Source organism: Scyliorhinus torazame, chromosome 17 (genome assembly GCF_047496885.1).
Source record: "Scyliorhinus torazame isolate Kashiwa2021f chromosome 17, sScyTor2.1, whole genome shotgun sequence".
Lineage (NCBI taxonomy): Eukaryota > Metazoa > Chordata > Chondrichthyes > Carcharhiniformes > Scyliorhinidae > Scyliorhinus > Scyliorhinus torazame.
In genome coordinates, this window is record NC_092723.1 from 89585331 (window position 1) to 89612740 (window position 27410).

Below are 27410 nucleotides of genomic sequence, written 5' to 3' on the forward strand. Positions count from 1 at the left end.
ACTCACCTTGGAATTGTGACCTCTTGTAATTGACACCCCCACTCTTTGAAAAAGCTTGTTGCTATCCACCCGGTCCATACCCCTCATAATTTTGTAGACCTCAATCAGGTCCCCCCTCAACCTCCATCTTTCCAACGAAAACAATCCTATCTACTCAACCTTTCTTCATAGCTAGCACCCTCCTTACCAGGCAACATCCTGGTGAACTCCTCTGCACCCTCTCTAAAGCATCGACATCCTTCTGGTAATGTGGCGACAAGAACTGCACGCAGTATTCCAAATGTGGCCTAACCAAAGTCCTATACAACTGTATTATGACCTGCCGACTCTTGTACTCAATACCCCGTCCGATGAAGGCAAGCATGCTGTATGCCTTCTTGACCACTCTATCGACCTGCGTTGCCACCTTCAGGGTACAATGGACCTGAACTCCCAGATCTCTCTGTACATCAATTTTCCCCAGGACTCTTCCATTGACCGTATAGTCCGCTCTTGAATTAGATCTTCCAAAATGCATCACCTCGCATTTGCCTGGATTGAACTCCATCTGCAATTTCTCTGCCCAACTCTCCAATCTATCTCTATTTTGCTGTATCCTCTTGCAGTCCTCCTCGCTATCTGCAACTCAACCAATCTTAGTATCATCTGCATACTTGCTAATCAGACCACCTATACCTTCGTCCAGATCATTTATGTATATCACAAACAACAGTGGTCCGAGCACAGATCCCTGTGGAACACCACTAGTCACCTTTCTCCATTTTGAGGCACTCCCTTCCACCACTACTCTGTCTCCTGTTGCCCAGCCAGTTCTTTATCCATCTAGCTAGTACACCCTGAACCCCATACGACTTCACTTTTTCCATCAACCTGCCATGGGAAACTTTATCAAACGCCTCACTGAAGTCCATGTATATGACATCTACAGCCCTTCCCTCATCAATTAACTTTGTCACTTCCTCAAAGAATTCTATTAGGTTTGTAAGACATCCCTGCACAAAATCATGCTGCCTATCACTGATAAGTCTATTTTCTTCCAAATGTGAATAGATCTTCTCCAACAGTTTGCCTACCACTGACGTCAAGCTCACAGGTCTATAATTCCCTGGATTATCCCTGCTACCCTTCTTAAACAAAGGGACAACGTTAGCAATTCTCCAGTCCTCCGGGACCTCACCCGTGCTCAAGGATGCTGCAAAGATGTCTGTTAAGGCCCCAGCTATTTTGTCCCTCGCTTCCCTCAGTAACCTGGGATAGATCCCATCCGGACCTGGGGACTTGTCCACCTTAATGCCTTTTAGAACACCCAAAACTTCCCCCTTCCTTATGCCGACTTGACCTAGAGTATTTAAACATCCATCACGAGCCTCAATATCCGTCATGTCCCTCTCCTTGGTGAATACCGATGCAAAGTACTCATTAAGAAGCACACCCATTTCCTCTGACTCCATGCATAAATTCCCTCTTTTGTCTTTGAGTGGGCCAATCCTTTCTCTAGTTACCCTCTTGCTCCTTATATACGGGTAAAAGGCTTTGGGATTTTCCTTAACCCTGTTAGCCAAAGATATTTCATGACCCCTTTTAGCCCTCTTTATTGCCGTTTGAGATTTGTTCTATTTTCCCGATATTCCTGCAAAGCTTCATCAGTTTTAAGTCGTCTAGATCTTGGTCTAGGTCAGAGCAGGAGGAGGCCTTTTGGCCCTTCAAGCCAGCTCTGCCATTCATCACGATCATGACTGATCATCCAACTCAATAGCCTAATCCTGTTTTCTCCCCATAGCCGTTGATCCCCAAGTGCTATATCTTAATATATTCAAAGGTTTAGCGTCAATTACTTCCTGTGCTAATGAGGGCACAGAGGGATGCCATTTGGCGCTTCGAGTCCCGACCCATCTGTGTTCCCTGATCTTAGTACCGTCAGCTAATGGAAACAGTTGGAACAATTCTGAGAAGTTTCCTCTCGTAAACCTTCACATCCTTCCAAAAGTGTGATGGCCAAAATTGTATGCAACATTCTAGTTGTGACCAGAAGAATTTGATTCAGCTTCAGCCAAACGTTCCTGCTTTTGTACTCAATGCATCTAATCATGCTGCTATTTGTGATTTTTTATCAATGACTTGGATTGAGTTGAAGGTTGGGTTAGCAAATTTGCTGATGACACCAAGATTGGTGAAGTAGTGGATAATGTGGAGGGCTGTTGTAGGCTGCAAAGAGACATTGATAGGATGCAGAGCTGGGTTGAAAAGTGGCAGATGGAGGTTAACCCTGATAAGTGTGAGGTGATTCATTTTGGTAGGACAAATTTGAATGTGGATTACAGGGTTAACGGCAGAGTTCTGAAGAATGTGGAGGAGCAGAGGGATCTCTTGAGTTCATGTCCATGGATCTCTGAAAGTTGCCACCCAAGTGGATAGAGCCGTGAAGAAAGCCTATCGTGTGTTAGCATTTATTAACAGGGGGATTGAGTTTAAGAGCCATGAGGTTATGCTGCAACAGTACAAGACCTTGGTTAGACCACATTTGGAGTATTGTGTGCAGTTCTGGTCATCTCATTATTGGAAGGATGTGGAAGCATTGGAAAGGGTGCAAAGGAGATTTACCAGGATGCTGCCTGGTATGGAGGGTAGTTCTTATGAGGAAAGGTTGAGGGAGCTAGGACTTTTCCCATTGGAGCGAAGGAGGATGAGAGGTGACTTAATTGAGGTGTATAAGATGATGAGAGGGATAGATAGAGTGGACGTTCAGTGACTTTTTCCTCGGGTGGATGTAGCTGTTACAAGGGGGCATAACTATAAGGTTCATTGTGGAAGATGTAGGAGGGATGTCAGAGGTAGGTTCTTTACTCAGAGAGTGGTTGGAGCGTGGAACGCACTCCCAGCTATGGTAGTGGAGTCGGACACTTTAGGATCTTTCAGGCGGTTATTGGATAGGCATATGGAGTGCACTAGAATGATTGGGAGTAGGTTGATTTGATCTTAGTTTCAGACTAGTTGGGCACAACATCGTGGGTCGAAGGGCCTGTACTGTGCTGTACTGTTCTATGTTCTATGTCATGAAGCCCAAGATCCTTTTGCTAACTTGCTACCTTGAAGATCTGTGCACATGAATTATTTTGCAAATGTAGGCTGGTTAAATGCGGTCTGTACTACGCCTATTACATACGCTAAATCTCCCAATGATTGGCGGGTCGAATTGAATACGTTGTTCGCATTGGGCAGAGTACAGACCGTACTCGGATGGTGATGTCTAGCACGAGGGGACATACCTTTAAATTGAGGCGAGATAGATATGAGACAGATGTCAGAGGTAGGTTCTTTACTCAGAGAGTAGTAAGGGCGTGGAATGCCCTGCCTGCAACAGTAGTGGACTCGCCAACACTGAGGACATTCAAATGGTCATTGGATAGACATATGGACAATAAGGGAATAGTGTAAATGGGCTTTAGAGTGGTTTCACAGGTTGGCGCAACATTGAGGGCCGAAGGGCCTGTACTGCGCTGTAATGTTCTATGTACTCAACCAGCCTATGCTTGCAAAACGCAGAACAAATTTTCTAATGTTTGGTGTGATTCTGTGATTAAACAGCACTTGCTGAACCATCCTAAGTGGGCAGCACGGTAGCATTGTGTGGGCAGCACGGTAGCATTGTGGTTAGCACAGTTGCATCGCCGCTCCAGGGTCCCAGGTTCGATTCCGGCTTGGGTCACTGTCTGTGTCGAGTCTGCACAATCTCCCCGTATATGCGTGGGTTTTCTGCGGGTGCTCCGGTTTCCTCCCACAGTCCAAAGATGTACGGGTTAAGTGTGATGTGCTAAATTGCCCTCAGTATCCTAAAAGGTTAAGTGGGGTTACTGGATTACGGGGATAGAGTGGAGGTGTGGGCTTGGGTAGGGTGCTCTTTCCAGGGGCGGGTGCAGACTCGATGGGCCGAATGGCCTCCTTCAGCACTGTAAATTCTATGATCTATGAAGTGTGCTAAAATCTAGACTAACAACCAGTTGAAGATAATCAATCGAGCTCGTAACTTTGACTCATTTACCCTTTCTAGAAGCCACATATGTTAACGCTCAGAAAAGGAATATGTTGCATCAGTGTTTTAAATTACCTGGGAGCACGGGGAGCCTATTGTTCATTGGTGCTATCTCTATGGCAACACCTCAGCCAATTACAGTCTACTTGGCAATTAATCAGCCCCCTATTTGTCCTGTAGTATTAATTGTGATTGGCATTCTTGTGTTTTTCAAGATAAGTGCAAGACGAAAAGCTTCGGCAATACGTCTCTCTTTTCAGCAACACTCTTGTGGTTCTTGCACATCTCTGTTTCCACTGCAAATTTGCTCCTCAGCTATGTCACCGTTTGGAGATCTATAGAATCCCTGTTGTGCAGAAGGAGGCCATTCGGCCCATTGAGTCTGCACCAACCGTCCAAAAGAGCACCCTGCCCAGGCCCAATCCTCCGCTCTATCCCCTAATTTGTGGACACTGAGGGGTAATTCTGCATGGCCAATCCACCTAATCAGCATATTTTTGGACTGCAGGAGGAACCCAGAGCACCCTGAGGAAACCCATGCACACAGGGAGAACGTGCATTTCCTTGAGGACATCTATCTTTCCAATACTACAGTGTTTCCCCCAAACAGGACTGCAACTCCACCTCCCACTTTTCCAAGCCTATCAGTTTTGAACATTTATATACCTTTAATATTAATCGCCATATTTTTTTTATTGTTAATTCATCATATTCTCACAGGACTATATGCTTGTAGAACAATAATCATATTCACCACATTTGTGTGTTTATATAATTGCATTGTACACCTGTCTGTGTTACCTGTAGCCATTCTTGCTGCTGCTATCTGAAACAATACTGTTCCTTATCATGTACTATCCAGCAAACATCCTCTTTTATTTATCTTCTTACTTCTATATGCTGGTGTCCACCCCCCTGGGAATTTAGTTTAAATCCTCTCAAGCTGCACTAATGAACCTTTCCGGGAGGACTTTTGCCTCAATCCTGTGAAGGTGCACCCATCCTTTTTGAATATGCCACAGATCTGGTCCCAACACTCCAAGATCGTGAATCTCTCTGTCCTGCCCTGTTCCTCAAACCACATGTTGATTTTCCTATCTTCCTATTTTTACATTGGTACCAAAGTGCACCACAACTTCGGGCTTACTCTTTTCTCCCTGCAGAATATCCTTTTTTTAAAATATTTTTATTCAAGGCTTTTTATACACATGAAAATATCAGACCAAAACAGCAGCATGGGCAGAAACCACAAATCCCCAATCTCCCCCGATACCAGCACCCCACCGCACCCCGCCGTCCTAATTTTACCCCCTTATCCCTCTCTCTTCTCTCTCCACCCCCCCACCTCCCCCCGCCCGCTGACCCCTCAATCCACCTTGAAGAAATCAATGAACGGTTTCCACCTCCGGGTGAACCCTTCCTCTGACCCCCGCAAAGCGAACTTGACTATCTCCAACCACAGGAATTCTGCCAGGTCACTTAGCCATAATCCTTTGGCGGCTCTGAGTCCGGGCTATCAGGGAGGCAAAGGCCAATACATCGGCATTTCTCCCCAGCTGGATTCCAGGATCTTTTGACACCCCGAATGTCGCTACCTCCGGACTCGGGGCCACTCCACCCCCAGAATCTCCAACATAACATCCAAGAATGCAAGCCAGAAACGCGTTGGCTTTGGACAGGCACAAAACATGTGGATGTGATTCGCTGTCCTCTCCCGCACGCCGCCTATAACTATCCTCCACCGTTGCAAAGAATTGTCTCATCCTCGCAACTGTCATGTGGGCCCTATGCACTACCTTAAACTGGATAACGTCGCACACGCCGAGGACAAGTTCATCCTCCGCAGGGCCACGTCCAGGCCCGTACCTCCCCTCCCAACTCGTCCTCCCATTTGCATTTAATTTCCTCCACCGGCGAGCCCTCCCTCGCCATCGATTCACTGTAGATGTTTGACACCCTTCCCTCCCCTAGATCATCCTCAGACAACAACTTGTCCTGCAACGAGGCGGCAGCCCTGGGAAGGATGGCATCTCTATCCTCATGACATCTCTCAGCTGCAGGTACCTATAACCATTCCCTTTTGATAACTCGTACGTTTCCTCCAACTCCTCCAGCCCTACAAACTGCCCCCTATGTACAAGTCCCTAAAGTACTTTATTCCCACCTGCCACCACTCCCAGAACCTCACATCCAGCCCCGCCGGCACAAACCTATGATTGCCATAAATCGGCACCTACAACGACATGCCCTCCAGCCCAAAATGCTGCTTACATGCCGAAACCACCACTGGTCTCATGGAGTACCTGACCTGCCAGCGAGAACGGAAGGGCTGCCAACATCACTGTCCTCAAACCCACCCCCCTACACGATGCTGCCTCCATCCCTGCCTACACCGATCCCATCTCTACTGCCGAATTCCTCACTGTTGCATTGTCCACCGGCCAATAATAATTCATCAAACTCGGCAACGCAACACCAACCATCCTCCTCTCCAGGAACACCCTCCTCATCTACGCGATCTTTCCTGCCCACTGTCATGGGAGTGTCCCTTTAAGAAATGTTTTTGTCTTATCACTTCAGTGATATCAGTGTGTGGGTGGAGATGGGCTGTGGCACTGGGAGGTGGTTTTACTTTCGCTTTGGTTTGGGGCTTGTTTGTGGCTCTGAGTTTTTGCTTTCGTTTTCACATTTGGCTGCTGCACTCAGAAAGAGAAATATCTTGGCTTGTCTCTCTATCTTCAGTTTAAAAGCGGTTTCCAGATTACTTGATAACTTAAAAGAAATAATTGATTTCTGGAAGGAATTCAAACCTGCTGTTTTGGAAAGCAAACAAGAGCATCCGTAACTGGTCTTGAGTGCTGTGTGCTGGGCCACACCTTTGAGAAGGGGGTACTGGTTTATGGTATCTTGTTATTAAATTGGTACAGTTAAAGGGGGGAATTTATTAAGGGCTATACATAAATTACTGTAGCTGTGTGGGATATTTATGTTTGTAATTGATAAAAATGTTTACAGTGTGTGTTTATAAACACGTTAACTAAATTCGTAGAATAAAGCTTGTTTTTGATTAAAAGTGTTTAAGGCTTCTGTTGAATAACACCTGAAAGGCAGGCCCTTGTGCTCATCGTAAGGGAAGGTACAAGCAGGACAGGTTGCATCCGAACCAGAGGGGCACCAATATCCTGGGAGGGAGGTTTTCTAGTACTCTTCAGGAGGGTTTAAACTAATTTGGCAGGGGAATGGGAACTGGATTTGTAGTCCAGCAACTAAGGTAATCGATGTTCAGGACGTCAAAGCATGTAATGAGGCAGTGGGGAAGGTAACACTGACAAAGGAGAGTACTTGCAGGCACGGAGATGGGTTAAAGTGTGTATACTTCAACGCAAGCAGCATCAGGAATAAGGTGGGTGAACTTAAGGCATGGATCGGTACTTGGGACTACGATGTGATGGCCATCACAGAAACTTGGATAGAAGAGGGGCAGAAATGGTTGTTGAAGGTTCCTGGTTATAGTTGTTTCAATAAGATTAGGGAGGGTGGTAAAAGAGGTGGGAGGGGGGGCATTGTTAATTAGAGATGGAATAACAGCTGCAGAAAGGCACTTCGAGGAGGATCTGCCTACTGAGGTAGTGTGGGTTGAAGTCAGAAATAGGAAAGGAGCAGTCACCCTGTTGGGAGCTTTCTATAGGCCCCCCAATAACAGCAGAGATGTGGAGGAACAGATTGGGAAACAGATTTTGGAAAGGTGCAGAAGTCACAGGGTAGTAGTCATGGGTGACTTCAACTTTCCAAATATTGAGTGGAAACTCTTTAGATCAAATAGTTTGGATGGGGTGGCGTTTGTGCAGTGTGTCCAGGAAGCTTTTCTAACACAGTATGTATATTGTCCGACCAGAGGGGAGGCGATATTGGATTTGGTACTTGGTAATGAACCAGGGCAAGTGATAGATTTGTTAGTGGGGGAGCATTTTGGAGATAGTGACCACAATTCTGTGACTTTCACTTTAGTAATGGAGAGGGATAGGTGCGTGCAACAGGGCAAGGTATAAAATTGGGGGAAGGGTAAATATGATGCTGTCAGACAAGAATTGAAGTGCATAAGTTGGGAACATAGGCTGTCAGGGAAGGACACAAGTGAAATGTGGAACTTGTTCAAGGAACAGATACTACGTGTCCTTGATATGTATGTCCCTGTCAGGCAGGGAAGAGATGGTTGAGTGAGGGAACCATGGTTGACAAGAGAGGTTGAATGTCTTGTTAAGAGGAAGAAGGATACTTTGTAAGGCTGAGGAACCAAGGTTCAGACAGGGCGCTGGAGGGATATAAGATAGCCAGGAGGGAACTGAAGAAAGGGATTAGGAGAGCTAAGAGAGGGCATTGTGCAGGAGAGTTTCCTGACACAGTATGTAGATAGGCCATATTGGATTTGGTACTGGGTAATGAACCAGGACAGGTGTTAGGTTTGGAGGTAGGTGAGCACTTTGGTGATAGTGACCACAATTCGATTACGTTTACTTTAGTGATGGAAAGGGATAGGTATATCCCGCAGGGCAAAAGTCATATCTGGATGAAAGGCAATTATGATGCGATGAGGCAAGACTTAGGATGCATCGGATGGAGAGGAAAACTGCAGGGGATGGGCACAATGGAAATGTGGAGCTTGTTCAAGGAACAGCTGCTGCGTGTCCTTGATAAGTATGTATCTGTCAGGCAGGGAGGAAGTGGTCGAGCGAGGGAACCGTGTTGCTAACATTTGGTTGGTTCTTAATTTGGCTCTATTTAATCACGTTTGCTCAAGAGTCGCCAGGTATCTTTCAACACCGCCACAAGGTTCAGAACCGAATACTGATCAATGACTCGATACACCAGTTAGTAAGTTCAAAAGCAATGCTCATTTATTTACACACAGTCAAATCTACTCATGCATAAACTCTACAAACTAAACTACCACTATTACTAAGGCCTATACTTAGCTTTGGGCGCCCACTCAGTCAGAGGAACAATGGCCGTTGCTCGGTTCTGAGGCTGCTGGGTTGAGCTGTTTACAGGGTAGCAACTAGGAGCGTCTATCTCGTAGCGTCCGTTGACTTGGAAGTTACTTGGTCTGCTGTAGCTCCTAGGCTGGTCTCTCTCTTTGCTGAGAGCCAAATCCAAAGGAGAGCGTTCTCCTTTGGGGAATACCGTTTATACTCAAAAGGGCTTCGTGTTCTTTTGGGCGGGCCTTGAACTTGGCCTTAACTAATTGGGTCTTTCCCAATCATCGGTATCGATTTTCCTCCAATAGCGGGGTGGTTCCCTGATCACTGGGCGTGTCCTGGTGACTGTCAGTCAGCTTTGTCTTAGCTTCTTCTGGCGCCGGGGAGTCTGTCCTAACATTGTGTATCTAAATGTTTCCCTTTTGTCCCCGGAGATGGCTTATTAGTATGTAAATTGTTTGGTAGTTTCTGTCCTCTCTGAGCGTTTAAGGTTCGAATCAACAGACAGAGCTTGCACCTGCTTGTTTCTTGGCATTGTCCAATTTTCCCTGCAGTCTTTGCAAGTGTCCATTTTGTAATCGGGACGTGGCCATCCCAGATGGCTCCCTCCTTGTGATCCTCAACGCGAAGCATGAAGGATCATATTACCATGGCGTCTTCATCCTCTGATCCCCGGGGCACCCATGCTTAGGCTCTACACTGTCCTATCCTATGCAACACAATTTTCCCTAAACCATTTTAAATACATTCATTATCAAAAATTCTACGGGGCGCTATGACATTAATACATGCATTACAGAAAAATAAAAAACCTGGAACCTCTAACTATTCTCAATAAACTATCCTCATTTAAACAATCCAAAAATACAAACAAACCAAAAAAAATCTATACATCTTAAACTGTACAAAATAGCAGCACACAAATTTATCTGGTCTGGCAGTCAGACACAGAGGTTTACATCTCTTTATTCCATAGAATACATTAAACAAAATGGATGCTCTTTAATCCGTCCCAATGGGTTCGGGGGTCTGATGAAATCCGAAAATGGGGGACCTAAATCTGTATACCGGGGTGCGAGAGCAATATGCTCTGTTTCGCCATTTCCTGACTCTTAACCATTTGCACGACAGTGCAAAGTATCGCCAGCACTAAGAGTGCTTCAACTACATATGAGAGTGAGTACCAGGTGATAAACTTATCACACCAGGTCGGGGTATTGCTCGCTGTCGCTGGGCTAGTTATCTCGGGGTTCCGTGGATGACAAGGGTGAGAGTCATTTACGGTGTGTGTGGTAGGGGTCAGGGGGGTAATGTCCGCGCACAACTGAAGGGATCCCGCTAAGATCCACGTGAACACGAAGGCTGTCTTCATCTTTGTCGGACTTCTTTGTCTTCCTCTGTGGTTCCTTGGTTTCTGGAGTTCTGTGAACACAAGCATAATTTCTGTTATTATCTTGCTTAAGATCTCGTACGTCTGTCTGTCCTTTACTGCCAATTTTCCTTTATAATTGGTCACCATCTGTGACTCCCTCATTTTTAAAAAAAAACAAATATTTGGACAAGACATCTAAGAAAAATACTGCTGTACTGCGAGCCGTCTCGCAGCCTGTGAGATTTACCATCCCAGTGTTTGAGGATGTAAATAGCATAGGGAAGCAACCTAAGGGTTGCCAAAACCAAACAAAAGAATTTTGAACGTAATGAGCCAAAATGAGGTGCGTATGGGCCATGGCAGGTACGAAATGGGTGGAATCCCCGGGTAGGACAGTGATCAATGCCGTATGTGCTCTTCCCGAGTGTAGCTGACCAGAGGGGCTCCTCAGGCAGGGTGGAGACCAATGCCGTTCCTCCACTGCCTGAGCAACCGGCAAGAACGGGTAAGAATGTGGTCGTCGTGGGGGGCTGCCTCTCGAATTAGGAGAGCAACTATGAGTCGGGTTCTGTCGACAGAGTAGTTCCTCTGAACTATTGTCTGGGACAAACTTGTACCTTTAACAAGGTTTTGGTGACAAACTAGTTCCTCTGAACTATTGTCTGGGACCAACTTGTTCCATTAACAGGCTTCTGGGGACAAACTAGTTCCTCTAACAGTCATTGGCCGTCAAAGGGGGCGGTGACGTGGGGCCGTGAAAAAACGTTCCGAGTTTACACACAACACTTAACGATAACACGAACGAACAAACATTCAACAAACATGATGCAGGTTCCATCAGAAAGGACACCGTATCTCTCCATCGGTTCCTTTTTCTGCATCATCTGAACACCTCACTGCTCAATAGCGAATCGGGTCGCAAAGGGATTCCTTTGGTGGGAGTCAGACTCTAAGTCATCATCTTCTCCCTGCTGCCAAACTCTTGTCTGTAGTAACTGTGCTTGGGGCGAATTGGGGTCCATCTCATCATTCCGGATGAGCCTGAACAAATTGTCTTGGTGCCAGAATTGTGTGTCAAGGTTGGAGCTACTATACTTAAATCCGTAATCGTCGGGCGGTGGGTCTGGGTCAGGGGCTTTGATATAAGTGATCTCAAATGGGTTGGTAGAATCATGCTCAGAATCGCTGGGAGTGGGGCCTGGTGCAGGGGTGTAGTCGTAACGTGGTGTGCTGTGGCTGTCGTCATCTTGATCGCTATCACTGTCGCTGCTGGTTGAGGGAAGGGAGAGGCGGAGTCGTGCCTCTGGGGGCGGAGTTGAAGTCGTGTCTGAGGGTGGGCTGGAGTGGTTGGGGGTGGGTAGGAATATGTCATCTGTGGGCGGGGCGTGATCGTCTGCTGCTGCAAGCAGGATGTGGTGTGTGTGATTATTCTGTGAGCCGGAAGCCTTGAGCTGGTATGATATGAAGCCATGCAGACTTACCATTGGGATAGGTTATTTTGTATACTGAGGGGCTGACTTTTCGGAAATGGAGCACGGTCTGGAAAATTTTGGGGAGAGGAATGAACTGGGGTTGTAAAGGGAAAGCATAACTTGTTGCCCTACTGTAAACTCAGTGGCGTGTACTGTTTTGTCGAAACAGGCCTTGCTCTGTTTCTTCCTGGTTCCAAGTCTCACTGCTGCGGCGAGTTGGGCTGCCTTTATCTTCTGTACTAGTTGTGTGACCGTGTTTTCATGTGTGAGGGCTGTAACTGTGGGGCTGGCCAAATCCAGTCCTAGTAAATACTCAGTGCCTCTCATGGGGCGTCCGGTCATGAGGGTGTGGGGGGTGTATCCTGTGGATGTGGATACTGTGTTTCTCAAAAACATCAAAGCAAATGGGAGTACTGAATCCCAGGTACTATTATTTTGCTGAACCATTTTCCTGAGGGTGGCTTTCAATGTCCTATTCATTTGTTCTACTATACCACTTGACTGGGGGTGGTATGCTATGTGGAACTTTTGTGTAATTCCGAAAATCGTGAGGACGTTTTTCATTACACGTCCAGTGAAATGGGAGTCGTGGGCGGACTCTATACTGCGTGGGAGGCCCCATCTTGTAAAGATGTGGTGTGGTAATATTTTAGCCGTCGTCTTGGCCGTATTAGTTCTTGACGGAAATGCTTCCACCCATTTTGTGAAGGTGTCTATGACCACCAACACATACTTGTAACTATTTCTGCACGGGGGTAGGGGTCCTATATAATCTATCTGGAGATTTGTCCAGGGTCCATTAATGGGGCGGATATGGCTAAGTTGAGCCTTTTTCGCATATCTGTCCGTTAAACAATTCTCTACGTAACGTGTGACATCGATTTTTAAATCAGGCCACCAGCAAAGCGGTCTGAGGTGGGCTAGGGTGGGTTCAATTCCTTGGTGTCCATGATTGTCATGGAATTGACAAATGATTTGGTTCCTGTCCTGGCTGGGAACTATATAAATGCCATCCTTTAAAATCACACCGTCGTGTGTGGTGATTGCGTTTCTAAACTTATCATACGGGGCTGGGAAGGTTCCCGTTAAAACTTCCCTGAGTTTCTCGTCCTCTTTCTGGGCCTTCGCTAAATGCTGAATGTTGGTCTGTGAGACCTGAACTGCGTGTACTGGGGTGCTTTCGGGGGGGTTCCAAAAATAACCATGCCTGGAGCCTGCCTTTGCTACGGCGTCTGCTTTAACGTTTCCAGGGGGGGAAGAACGGTGGTGACTGCGAACCTTAATTATGCCATATTTCCTAAGATATGGCGGAGTAATGGGGCTGAGGTTAGGGGTTTACCGTCCGCGGAAACAAATCCTCTTGTTTCCCAGAGTGGTAGCAACTCTGTCAAACTATTGCAGACATACAAGCTGCCTGGATAGATGTCTGCTGGGGTTAGGAACAAGTCTGGGTGGTCTACAATATACACAATTGCTGCCAGCTCTGCTGCCTGCGAGCCTAAGTGTCCTGGCAACTTCAAGGAAATTTCATCCTAGGCGTGTCCCTGCACGCCCTCCACATATATACCGCAACCGGTAATTCTCTCTCCGTTTAACACTGTGGATGAGCCATCCACATAAATCCTTAGGGGTGCGCACGTATCTGTGGGCTGGGGTCTCTGGGGTGTACTACCTGTTTTCCTGGGGGGTGTTTTGGGAATAAATGGGCCTGTGTTGTGTTTAGTGGTGATAATCTCACATTCGTGAGGGGTGCCTGCATACTGCAGATTATCGGCAAGGAATGTGTAGGTTTTGGGTCTCTTTATCGTGATGTCCCGTCCCTGCAAAAGAAGGGTCCAACGGGCTGCACGGATTTGGCTGACTGTGCCACCTTTAAGTCGGCCGTCTAACAATAGCTGTGTCGGTGTGTGTTCTGTGAAGGTGGTGATGGGGTTGAGTCCTGTAATGTATGCTAAGTATTGCACTGCCCAAAAAACTGCGAGCAGGTGCCTCTCACAGGCAGAAAACCCTTGCTCTGCAGGGTCTAACATGCGTGAGGCGTATGCTATGGGGCGTAACTGGTCGTGGCGTTCCAGGAGGAGCACGGCCGAAAGGGTTCGGTCGGTGCTTGCTACCTCTCTAGCGTACGGGGAATGTGGATCTGGGACCTGTAGTGCGGGGGCTGTGCTGAGTGCTCTTTTTAAAGCGTCCACGGCATCTGTAAGCTGTGGAAGCCATTCCCAAGGTGCCTGCTTCTTGAAAAGTTCGGAAAGGGGCACTGCTTTAGTGGCAAAACCGTCAATATGGTTTCGGCAGTAATCAACTAGTCCTAAAAATGACCGGAGGGCTGAGACATTGTGGGGAAGGGGCAATTTGACGATCGAGTCAATTCTCTTGTGCTCGATCTCGCGTCATGAGTGATCACTGTTCCTAAGTAAATCACTTTTTCTTTCAGAATCTGGGCCTTCTTGGGGTTGACTTTACAACCAATTTCTTTTAGGAGTGCTAGGAGTTCGGCGAGAAGCAAAATGTGCTCTCCCTTTGTGTCTGTCTGTAGTAACAAGTCGTCTACATACTGGACCAGACAATTGGGGCGGGAAATCTTTGCTAATCCATTTGCCAGCTGTCGGTGGAAAATGGAGGGGGAGTTGTGGAAGCCTTGTGGAAGGCACGTCCACGTGTATTGTTGCCCTTGGAATGTAAAGGCAAATTTGTACTTGCATGCTTTAGCCAATGGAATGGACCAGAAGCCATTACTAATGAGCAAACCCGAAAAAAAGTTTGACTGTTTGAGCATGGTCCCGGGACTCGTGGCTACGGTGGGGGCTGCTGCTGGGGTTACTTTGTTCAGTTCCCGGTAATCAATGGTCAGTCTCCATGATCCATCCGGTTCCCTGACGGGCCAAATCAGTGCGTTGTTTGTGGAGGCTACTGATCTGAGTACGCCTTGATCCAACAAACTCTCTGTTACTTTGGAGATTTCTCCCTCTGCTTCCTGGGGAAATCCGTACTGCTTCTGGGGTTTAGGGTCGGGTCCTGTAAAGTTCACAAAGCCAGTCAAACTACCACAGTCGTGCTTGTGCTGTGCAAATGCTGCTTTGTGTTCTTGCAGGACTGCCCTAACCTGTTTGTCTGCACTAATGGCTCGAGGGTCGAACCAGAAGTCTCCCACTGAGCTAACCCTATTTATGTATTCTCCTACTGTGAGCGCGGCGGGGGCTCGTGCTGCCTTTGCCATTTTCCATACACACTTGTTCACTGGGTCGAAACAAAGGTTATGGGAGCTCATGAAATCGATCCCAAGGATATGTTCTGCTGTCTGGCGAAGATCAACTAAAACTACGGGGTGCTTGGTTGCGATGTTCCCTATCTGTACTGCTATAGGGGCTGTGATGTGTCCCTGTTGTAAATGGCCTGTAAAGCTGCTGAGTGTAATGGTGTCTGTTGTGGGCCACGTGTCTCTCTGAAACATTGTGGAGGAATTGAGTGTGGTGCGGGACCCTCCTGTGTCCCAAAGAAATTCCACGGGTTGTCCCCGAACTTTGCCTGCTACTACCGGTCTACCGGACTTGTCCCAAAGGGTGTCGCAGGCCCAAGTTGGGGAGCCCGAACACCGTCAGTCGGTGCCGTTCATGTCCGTACTCTCTGAACGGGCGCTAATGCTATGGATTGGCTTTGCCCTATTCTTGTTTAGGGTGCCTGTCTGTTGGTTTCTCTGCTGTTTCTGGGGCGCATTGCACTCTCGTGCAAAGTGTCCTCGCTGTCCATAATTATAACATTCCTGAGCTTTGAGCTGGGGTTGGCTGTTCCTGCCCTCATTTACACATGCAGGGTTCTGGTGTGCCTTAACTGGGTTCATTTCTACCTGCTCTTCATCGGGTGTTATAAATGCGGTTTTGCCTGCAATTGATTGCTCCCAAACGCGGGACAATCTCTTCAAAACCCATTTTTCATTGTGGGCCTCATCTGAGGGGTCATAATTTGCGCAAGCATTTCGTCCTGCTTCTGTGGCGTGGGAGACTAGAATTCGGGTCCATTTGGCCATATTATCTGGGGACAAATGGGCACGGGCTAACTCTCCAAAAACTGCGGGAAAGTGAATCCACAAACGTTCAGCAAACGCTGTGGGGTGCTCTGGCTTCTTTTGCCTACACTTATTTAGGCCTTCTACGGGGTCTCCTCTGCTAAAGCCGATCGCATCAAGGATCGCTGTGTGCATCTCTTGGAGTGTGCCTCCTCCTACATTCTGTGGGTCGGGAAGGGCTGCTACGACTGAAGGGTCGAGGCTTAAAACTGTGAGCTTCACTTGCTCCTTTTCGTCCAGGCCATACATGGTTGCCTGTTGTCTGACTTTCGCGAAAAATTGGTGGGGACGGATTTGGGACGGAACGGTGTAATTTTTCCACACGCGTCCTGTAATTGGGTTACGGTTAATGGGGTTGTGTAAAGGAAGTCTGCTTCTCCTTCTCCTGCGTCCCTGCGGTGTTCGGTCACATGATTCATGGGGGTGTGTTCTGCCTGTTCGGTTGGGGCGCTTTCCTTTTCTGGGGTTTTTCCACGTACATGTCCCATGTACGTATCTATGGGCAGTCTCGTTCAGTTCCTGCCAATTGGGGCCGTTTTCTTGATCTAATTTGGGTTTGAATGTACTCCGAAAGCCATTTTGCACGGACAGTACAGATTGCAATTCTGCAATTTGCTTCCGGCACTTTGCATGGTCTACGGAGCTCTGCCTTTGTTCCGTTGTGGAAGTATGGAGTGCTCGTAGGGCTGCTTTTAAATCATTGCACTGTTTCTGCAATTTCTCAACTTGCTGTTCTGTTTCTTGTCTTACCAACATTGCGTGTTCTGGTCGGCCTTATCATATTGTGTCTGAAAGCTGTTCAAATGCGCGAGACAAGACTGATGTGCCCACTTGGCATCATCCACCTCTCTGTCCCTTGCTGCTAACTGCTCTTTCAGATCTCGATTCTCTTTCTCTACCTCACTCACGTCTGCCTCACTACTTCTGTCTCTCTCCTCTATATCTCTATGGAGCGTCCTAACGACCTCCTCTGTGCCACGCAATTGTGCCAAACAGGACAAGATTTCCATCGGCGTGTGAGCTTTCCCTGAGCTCTTCTTGTGGATCTCTGACAGGTTCTCCCACCAAGTATGTCCTATACTCCCGGGTCCTGTTTCCTCATTATCACAGAATTCACTCCAAAGGGGCCATCCTTTCCCTTTGAGATATTTCTTGATCTCTTCTTCCCAAACGGGACATCCGTATGTTTATCCAATGACCATTTAAATGCCCTTAATGTTTGCAAGTCCACTACTGTTGCAGACAGGGCATTCCACGCCCTTACTACTCTCTGAGTAAAGAACCTACCTCTGATCCTCTCGTTGGCCTATCTACATACTGTGTCAGGAAACCCTCCTGCACACATTGGACAAAAGCGGACCCATCTAAAGTACTCGAACTATAGCGTTTCCAGTCAATATTTGGAAAGTTAAAGTCCCCCATACCAACTACCCTGTTGCTTTCGCTCCTATCCAGAATCATCTTTGCGATCCTTTCCTCTACATCTCTGGAACTTTTCGGAGGCTTATAGAAAACTCCCAACAGGGTGACCTCTCCTTTCCTGTTTCTATCCGCAGCCCATACTACCTCAGTTGACGAATCCTCATCAAACGTCCTTTCTGCCACCGTAATACTGTCCTTGACTAACTATGCCACCCCTCCCCCTCTTTTACCACCTTCCCTGAGCTTACTGAAACATCTAAACCCCGGAACCTGCAACAACCATTCCTGTCCCTGCTCTATCCATGTCTCCGAAATGGCCACAACATCGAAGTCCCAGGTACCAACCCATGCCGCACGTTCACCCACCTTATTCCGGATGCTCCTGGCGTGGAAGTAGGCACACTTTAAACCACCTTCCTGCCTGCTGGAACACTCCTGCAACTTTAAAACCTTACTCATGACCTCACTACTCTCAACCTCCTGTATACTGGAGCTGCAATTCAGGTTCCCAACCCCCTGCTGAATTAGTTAAACCCTCCTGAAGAGCATTAGCAAGTGTCCCCCCCCCCCCCCCCCCAAATATTCAGCCTGGAGCCCAGTTACCAGTTTCGTACAGCAGGGATCAGTTCTGGGTCCTCTGCTATTTGTGATTTTCATTAATGACTTGGAGTTGAAGGGTGGGTCAGTAAATTTGCAGACGATATGAAGATTAGTGGAGTTGTGGATAGTGAAGAGGGCTGTTGTCAGCTGCAAAGAGACATAGATAGAATGCAGAGCTGGGCTGAGAAGTGGCAGATGGAGTTTAAGACTGAAAAGTGTGAGGTTGTCTATTTTGGAAGGACAAATATGAATGCGGAATACAGGGTTAACGGTAGGGTTCTTGGCAATGTGGAAGAGCAGAGAGATCTTGGGGTCTATGTTCATAGATCTTTGAAAGTTGCCACTCAAGTGGATAGAGCTGTGAAGAAGGCCTATGGTGTGCTAGCGTTCATTAGCAGAGGGATTGAATTTAAGAACCGTGAGGTGATGATGCAGCTGTACAAAGCCTTGGTAAGGCCACATTTGGAGTACTGTGTGCAGTTCTGGGTCGCCTTATTTTAGGAAGGATGTGGAAGCTTTGGAGAAGGTGCAAAGTAGATTTACCAGGATGTTGCCTGGAATGGAGAGTAGGTCTTACGAGGAAAGGTTGAGGGTGCTAGGCCTTTTCTCATTAGAAAGGCGAAGGATGAGGGGCGACTTGATAGAGGTTTATAAGATGATCAGGGGAATAGATAGAGTAGACAGTCAGAGACTTTTTCCCCGGGTGGAACAAACCATTACAAGGGGACATAAATTTAAGGTGAATGGTGGAAGATATAGGGGGGATGTCAGAGGTAGGTTCTTTACCCAGAGAGTAGTGGGGGCATGGAATGCACTGCATGTGGAAGTAGTTGAGTCGGAAACATTAGGGACCTTCAAGCGGCTATTGGATTGGTACATGGATTACGGTAGAATGATGGGGTGTAGATTAATTTGTTCTTAATCTCGGACAAAGGTTCGGCACAACATCGTGGCCGAAGGGCCTGTTCTGTGCTGTATTTTTCTATGTTCTATTTCTTTGTAACCAAAATCAATAAACAGTTGTAGGTCAGGTGAACTCCATGATGTACTTTGGAGTTTTCTGAACCCTGGCCCATAATACCACACAAACCCCCAAATTATCCCATTCACCTTCCTGAAAAAGGACTTGGGAACAAAGATGGGGAGGTTCCAGAACACGAACAAGAACCGGGCAACACCATCATTTTAGCCGTCTGCACACGCCTAGCCAGTGACAGGAGCAACAAATCACACCTCTTCAAATCCGCCTTCATTCCTTCCAGCAGTTGTGCCAAGTTCACTTTGTGTAACTGGGCCCAATTCCTTGCTCCCTGTATTCCCGGATACCAAAGATTCGCCCTCGCCATCCGGAACAGCAACTCTTCTAACCTCCTCTGGCATTGATCGGGAACACCTCGCTCTTCCCCATGTTCAATTTGTACCCCGAAAACCAGCCAAATTCCCTAAAGATCTCCATAATCCTCTCAATGTTGCCCAGCGGGTTCGAGATGTATAGCAACAGATCGTCCATATATAGCAAAACTCTGTGCTCAGCACCTGCCTGCTCAATCCCTTTCCAACCTCTCAACGCCCTAAGAGCCATTGCCAACGGTGCATTCGCCAAGGCGAAAAGCAACTTCCTTAGAACCTTAGTTAGGCCACACTTGGAGTATAGTGTTCAATTCTGGTCGCCACACTACCAGAAGGATGTGGAGGCTTTAGAGAGGGTGCAGAAGAGATTTACCAGAATGTTGCCTGGTATGGAGGGCATAAGCTATGAGGAGCGATTGAATAAACTCGGTTTGTTCTCACTGGAACGAAGGAGGTTGAGGGGCGACCTGATAGAGGTATACAAAATTATGAGGGGCATAGACAGAGTGGATAGTCAGAGGCTTTTCCCCAGGGTAGAGGGGTCAATTACTAGGGGGCATAGGTTTAAGGTGAGAGGGGCAAAGTTTAGAGTAGATGTACGAGGCAAGTTTTTTACGCAGAGGGTAGTGGGTGCCTGGAACTCACTACCGGAGGAGGTAGTGGAGGCAGGGACGATAGGGACATTTAAGGGGCATCTTGACAAATATATGAATAGGATGGGAATAGAAGGATACGGACCCAGGAAGTGTAGAAGATTGTAGTTTAGTCGGGCAGTATGGTCGGCAAGGGCTTGGAGGGCCGACGGGCCTGTTCCTGTGCTGTACATTTCTTTGTTCTTTGTTCTTTTGTTCAATGGGGAGAGTGGGCACCGCTGCCTCGTCCCCAGAACTTGTCCGGCTCGTTCGAACGCTAGCCAACGACACCCTATAAACAGCCGAACCCAGTCCATGAACACCTGGCCAAACCTGAACCGATCCAACCCCTCCAACAAATACGCCCACTCCACCCGATCAAATGCCTTCTCCGCATACATTGCCACTATTACATCTACCTCCTGCCCCTCCGAGGGCATTATAATAACAATGAGCAGTTTGTGCACGTTCGCCAACATAGAACATACAGTGCAGAAGGAGGCCATTCGGCCCATTGAGTCTGCACCGACCCACTTAAGCCTTCACTTCCATCCTATCCCCGTAACCCAACAATCCCTCCTAACCTTTTTGGTCACTAAGGGCAATTTATTATGGCCAATCCACCTAATCTGCATGTCTTTGGATTGTGGGAGGAAACCGGAGCACCCGGAAGAAGCCCACGCAGACACGAGGAGAACGGCAACTGCCTCCCTTTCACAAATCCAGTCTGGTCCTCCCCGGCACACAGTCCTCTATTCGCGACACCAGTGCCTTCGCCAACACCTTTGCATCCACATCAGGCAACGATATCGAGCGGTGTGACCCACACTGCTTCGGGTCCTTATCTTTTTTCAAAATCAGGGAGATAGAAACCTGCGACAATGTGGGGGTTGGGGGGGAGCTCCCACCTATCCCTCGCCTCATTGTACACCCTCATTATCAGTGGCCCCAGGTCCGCACTGAATTACTTATAAATCTCTACTGGAAACCCGTTCGGCCTCGGGTGCCTTCCCTGCCTGCATCGCACCCACACAGTAAATCCCCTCTCTCAGCCCGATCAGGGCCACCAGTCACTGCACCCTCTCGTCTTCCAACCCGTCCAGGAACTGCCTCAACCCCACCCCACCAACAACTCCCAACCCCAGCTGGGGGCTCCGATTCATACAGCCACCTGGACAAGGCCTCAAATACCTCATTCACCTCTCTGGGTCTGTTACCATTCTATCCCTCTCGTTCCTCACCCTAACAATCTATCTGCCTGCTTCCTCAGCTTTGGGCCAGCATTCTCCACGCCTTCTCCTCGTACTGATACACTGCCCCTCTGGCCCTCCACAACTGCCCTACCGCCTTCCATAAGACATAGGAGCAGAATTATCGGGCAGCACGGTAGCATAGTGGATAGCACAATTGCTTCACAGCTCCAGGGTCCCAGGTTCGATTCCGGCTTGGGCCACTGTCTGTGTGGAGTCTGCACGTCCTCCCCGTGTGTGCGTGGGTTTCCTCCGGGTGCTCCGGTTTCCTCCCACAGTCCAAAGATGTGCAGGTTAGGTGGATTGGCCATGATAAATTGCCCTTAATGTCCAAAATTGCCCTTAGTGTTGGGTGGGGTTGCTGGGTTATGGGGATAGGGTGTGGAAGTGTTGACCTTGGGTAGGGTGCTCTTCTCCAAGAGCCGGTGCAGACTCGATGGGCCGAATGGCCTCCTTCTGCACTGTAAATTCTATGAATCTATGAATTAGGCCATTTGGCCCATCGAATCTGCTCCGCCATTCAATCATGGCTGATATTTTTCTCAACCCCATTCTCCCCATAACCCCTGATCCCCTTATTAATCAAGAATCTATCTATCTCTGTCTTAAAGACACTCAGTGATTTGGCCTCCACAGCCTTCTGTGGCAAAGAGTTCCACAGATTCACCACCCTTTGGCTGAAGAAATTCCTCCTCATCTCTGTTTATTCACTTTTTATTTAATTTTTAGAGTGCCCAATTCATTTTTTCCAATTAAGGGGCAATTTAGCGTGGCCAATCCACCTACCCTGCACATCTTTGGGTTGTAGGGGTGAAATCCACGCAAACAAGGGAAGAATGTGCAAACTCCACATGGACAGTGACCCAGAGCCGGGATTGAATCTGGGACTTCGATGTCGTGATTCATAGATCATAGAATTTACAGTGCAGAAGGAGGCCATTCAGCCCATCGAGTCTGCACCGGCTCTTGGAAAGAGCACCCTACCCAAGGTCAACACCGCCACCCTATCCCCATAACCGAGTAACCCCACCCAACACTAAGGGCAATTTTGGACACTAAGGGCAATTTATCATGGCCAATCCACCTAACCGGCACATCTTTGGACTGTGGGAGGAAACCGGAGCACCCGGAGGAAACCCACGCTCACACAGGGAGGATGTGCAGACTCCGCACAGACAGTGACCCAAGCTGGAATCGAACCTGGGACCCTGGAGCTGTGAAGCAATTGTGCTATCCACAAGGCTACCATGCTGCCCCAGGAGTGAAGCAGGAGTGCTAACCACTGCGCCGCCAAGCTGCCTTCTCATCTCTATTTTAAAGGATCGTCCCTTTAGTCTGAGATTGTGTTCTGTGGACATTAACCCAAACTCCATCTGGAACCTCTGCCTCTCCTTCAACAACCCTTCTCTGGTGCTCCCAAGATCTCCAATCCACCCTCAGAATCTCCTCTACTAGCCTTGCCCTCTCCTCTCATTCCACCATGTCCCTATGCGTCCGGATCAAAATACATTCACCCCTGACTACCGTCTTACGGCCTCCCACAGCATGGCAGCCTTGACCTCCCGCATGTCATTCAACTCCTCATAACCTCAAATGGCAGCTCTCACCCGCCAACATCTAACCTCCACTGTGGCCGTTGGGCCTCCCCCTGAAACATCTGAAAATCCACCCATTGCGGCACATGGTCAGAAACCACAATCGCCGAGGACTCCGACTAGGCCACCCCCGCTAGCAGTGCCTTATCTATCACAGAAAAGTCGATCCTGTGCACATGTGAGAAGTATGAGAACAACTTCGCTCTCTGCCTTCCAAACCTCACAGGTCCACTGCCCCCCATTTTGTCTTTGGATCAGTCCCACGTTATACAGGCTCAGTTCTGATGATGAAATGTATGTTGTGTTCAAGCCTGGAATTAGTGCAGAGAAGGTTCATGAGGCTAATCTCTGATGCCAAAGAATTGAGTTCAGAAAGTTGTGTACCTTCTTCCTTGAAAGTTTAACCCTGAGTACTGTTTGGAGTCATAAGAGAGCACAGGTACATGGAACATACAGCGCAGAAGGAGGCCATTCGGCCCATCGAGTCTGACCGACCCGCTTAAGCCCTCACGTCCATCCTATCCCCGTAACCCAATAACCCCTCCTAAACTTTTTGGACACTAAGGGCAATTTAGCATGTCCAATCCACCTAACCTGCACGTCTTTGGACTGTGGGAGGAAACCGGAGCACCCGGAGGAAACCCACGCAGACACAGGAAGAACTTGCAGACTCCGCACAGACAGTGACCCAAGCCGGGAATCGCACCTGGGACCCTGGCGCTGTGAAGCCAGAGTGTTAACCACTGTGCTCCCGTGCTGCCCAAATTCAGAATGATTGATCCTTTCAGGTAAGCCGTGGAGGTGAAATAATTTAGTCCGATATTGAAGAGATTGAATTGACATTTCAAGCTAATAAATAGTGGCGATACGATACATTCTGTCGGAGAGATTGTTGCAGTTTTTAAATCTGAGTCTTTCTAATGTGGTATTTGGAGTCAAATGTTATCACTGCAGTGCATTTTTATGTCTTTTTCTTGCAGGAGTACTTTGATTCAGGATGGAATTTAAACAATATGCCTGTGCTGGAACCTTCTGTTCTTACACACGTTAGTGCTGACATCTGTGGGATGAAATTACCCTGGCTCTACGTAGGGATGTGCTTCTCATCTTTCTGCTGGCACATTGAGGATCACTGGAGCTACTCAATCAATTATCTGCATTGGTGAGAGACAGCCACTGACTTTGGTCATTCCAGTTTAACTTGTTCTCAAAGAGAACAATACAAAGGCATTGCTGCAGAACTATGCACGTAGAATGCTATGCATTCGGTCTTGCTTACACTTGAATGACAGACAAGGTTTATTTTAAACAATGTTCGAAAATTAACTATCAGGTGGAATGCAGAGGAACAGAATATATGCTGCCTCGCATATTGCTCAGTGCTCGCAGATAAATTGTTGCCCTGTTAACATGTAACCTCAAGACCAAACTTTCTAAGAAACATTGGGTGGAGTGAGGAGAATCTTCACTGCACAGATAGTTTAAGATTATCATAGAATCGTAGAATGCTTACAGCACAGATGGAGGCATTCCATGCTGGCTCTCAGTCAGAACAACTCACCTTATCTCTTTTCCCTGTCGCCCTGCCTATTCCTCCTCCTTATAAATATCTGTTTCTCTTTTGAAAACCTCAATTGAATCTATCTTGATCATGCACCCAGGTAGTGTTTTCCAGATCCTAACTCAGCGAGAGTTAGCCCGTTTATTTTAATATCCTCATGTCGCTGTTGCTTCTTTGTTACTTGCCTTAAATCTGTGTCTTTTGCTCCGACAACGAAAACATTTTCTCCCTATCCAGTCTGTCCAGATCCTAAATTATTTTGAATGAAACCCCAATTTTTCCATCTTATCTGAATGTTACCTGAATTTTTTCTAATGTCTTCACATCTTCCGAATGTGTGGTGCTCCAAATTGGACACAGCACTCCAATTGAAGCTGAACCAGTGTTCTGTACATGTTTATCATAACTTCCTTGCTTTAGTGCTCAATGCCCCTATTTATAAATCACAAGATCCCATGTGTTTCTATTAACAGCTTTCTCGTCCTTTTCTGCTTCCTTCTGTGATCTGTGCACATATACCGCCAAGTTCCTCCGCTCCTGCTCCCCTGCTGAAATTGTATCCTTCATTTTATATTGCCTCTTGTTCATTCTACTGACGTTAATCACTTTATGCTTCTCTGCAAAATTCATTTGCCACTTATCCATTCATTCTGTTGTTTTAAAGTTGAACACCATCCTCCTCACAATGCTTCCAAGTTGTGTGTGATGTACAAATTTTGAAATTATTCTTTGGACACCCAGGTTTAGGTCATTAACATGCTTGCCAGCAAAGTTATGTTATGCGTCATTTATTGAATTACTTTTGGAAGTCCATTTACACCACATTACCCCCATCAAATCCCGCTGGCACCATACCAAAAATAGTTAGAAAAACAGTTTCCCCTTCACAAATCCAAGTTGTCTTTCCTTATTTAATCCGCATTTGCCCAAGTGCCGATTAATTTTATCCTGCATGATTTGTGGCTCCACCACACTGTAGTTGCAACGATTATCCTTGAACCCTATTTTGAACAAGGGTGTAACATGTACAATTCTCCCGTTCTTTGCCACCACCCATGTTTCCAAGGAGGATTGGAAAATTATGGCCAATGTCTCTTCAACGCATCTCATTTGGTCCTGGTGACTTGTAAAAAGTACACCCAACCTATCCAATACCTCCTTTTTATCAATTTTTAGCCTATTCTGTATGTCAGTTACTTCCTTTTTTGGCTTTTTTAGGCAGCATCTTCTCCCTTGGTGAAGATGGGTGCAAAGTACTAACTTAGTACCTCAGCAATGCCACTTGCCTCCATGTGTAAATCCCCTTTTTAGTTCCTAATCAACCCTACTATTTTTAACAACCATTTACTATTAATATGCCCATAGAAGACTTTTGGATTCCTGTCTATGTTAGCTACCAGTTTCTTATACTCTTTGCTTCTCTTTGTTTTTTTCACTTCCCCTCTGAACCGTCTATATTAAGCCTGATTTTCAATTATGTTATGCACCAGGCATCTTTTTTTCACTGTACTCTTTGTCTCTTCTTATATAATTTTATAATAAACATTTCCAAACTATTTTACGGTCCATGCTGTTTTGCAAAATTCAGAAAAGAAAGATGTGCCTGAACATGCTGAATAATCTTTTGATGTCATCAACAGACCCACATTCAACTCCATATTGGGTTTTTAAATGCCCCTCACAATAGTTTCTACATGTTGGGTCCTGAAATAAATGAAAGGAATTTAAACTTAAATTTCTGTGTCAGGTGGTGCTTATCCTAGGAGGCGAAGGAGGAAGTTTACTGCTCCTTGTCTCTCTTCATTAAAGTTTCATTGAGTGTTATTGAAATTTAGCAGTCATGGAAGCTAACAAATACAACATAATTTGAATTATCAAATTTGACTGTAGCACAAAATAATGGTAGTTATTCTTAGCCTGGAGTACAAAAGCAAGGAGATTACAGTGAACCTTAGAGTGAGTTGGTCACAACTGAATTATTGTGTCCAATTCTGGGCATGGCACTTCAGGAAAGATGTGAAGACTTTGGCAAAGGTGCAGAACGGATTTACAAGAATTATTCTTCAGTTGCAAGGATTGATTGAAGAAGCTGGGCTGGTGATCCTTGGAGAAAGGAAGGTTGAGAGGAGATTTAATGGAGGTTAGAACCATGAGGGGTCCAGACAGAGTAGATAGAGAAAAAACGATCCTATTGGCAGAAGGGTTGAGAACCAGAGGATATAGATTTAAGGTGATTGGCAAAAGAACTAAACGCAGCTAGAGGAAAATCTTGCTCACACAGAAAATGGTTATGATTTGGAATGCAATGCCTTGAGAGTGTGTTCGAAGTAGATTTAAATTGTGGCCTTCAAAAGGGAAATGGATCGAGACTTTAAAAAAATAAATTTAGAGTATCCAATTCTTTTTTTTTCTAATTAAGGGGCAATTTAGCATGGCCAATTCACCTACCCTGCACACCTTTTTGGGTTGTGGGGGTGAGACCCACGCAGACACGGGGAGAAAGTGCAAACTCCACATGAATAGTGATCCAGGGCCGGGATCGAACCCGGATTTCTCAGCGCCGTGAGGCAGCAGTGCTAATCACTGCGCCACCGTGCCGTGGATAGACACTTGAAGAGAAAATAAATGGCTGGGCTATGGGGAAAATTTGTCAGGGTATCGGGAAAGGTGGAGAGTGGAACTAACTAAATTGCTGTTGCAGAGTGCAGACATGGGCTCGACAGGCTAAGTGGTCTCTTCTGTGCTGCAACCATTCTATAATAAACAGACAATGCCTGTAGAACAAGTTTGAGGGGCAGTCAGCATCAGTTAGATCTCGAAAATTCTGCTTGACAATGTTACATTGTTCAATTATTTCATGTATTTATATCTTGCCTTTACTATCCCAAGGCGATTCACAGATATGTAATCAAACCAAACAATTGATCATAGAATTATAGAATTTACAGTGCAGAAGAAGGCTATTCAGCCCATCGAGTCTGCAACGTCCCTTGGAAAGAGCTCCCTACTTCAGCCCATGCCTCCATCCTATCCCCGTAACCCAGTAACACCACCTAACCTTTTTGGACACCAAGGGCCAATTGATCA

The 27410-nt window shown here is 46.9% G+C and overlaps 1 protein-coding gene across 4 annotated transcripts in view; it reads left to right on the plus strand.

Annotated features, from left to right (window-relative positions):
• kdm5ba (lysine demethylase 5Ba) overlaps nucleotides 1-27410 on the plus strand; it is a 676108-nt gene that overhangs the window by 252796 nt on the left and 395902 nt on the right. For all 4 annotated transcript variants that reach the window (XR_011935801.1, XM_072480724.1, XM_072480725.1 and 1 more), the window contains exon 11: nucleotides 23743-23924. Coding sequence is in view for 3 of the 4 variants with exons in the window: in XM_072480724.1 (XP_072336825.1) it covers nucleotides 23743-23924 (182 nt within the window). In the remaining variant the exon portion in view is untranslated. The remainder of the gene's footprint in view (nucleotides 1-23742; nucleotides 23925-27410) is intronic.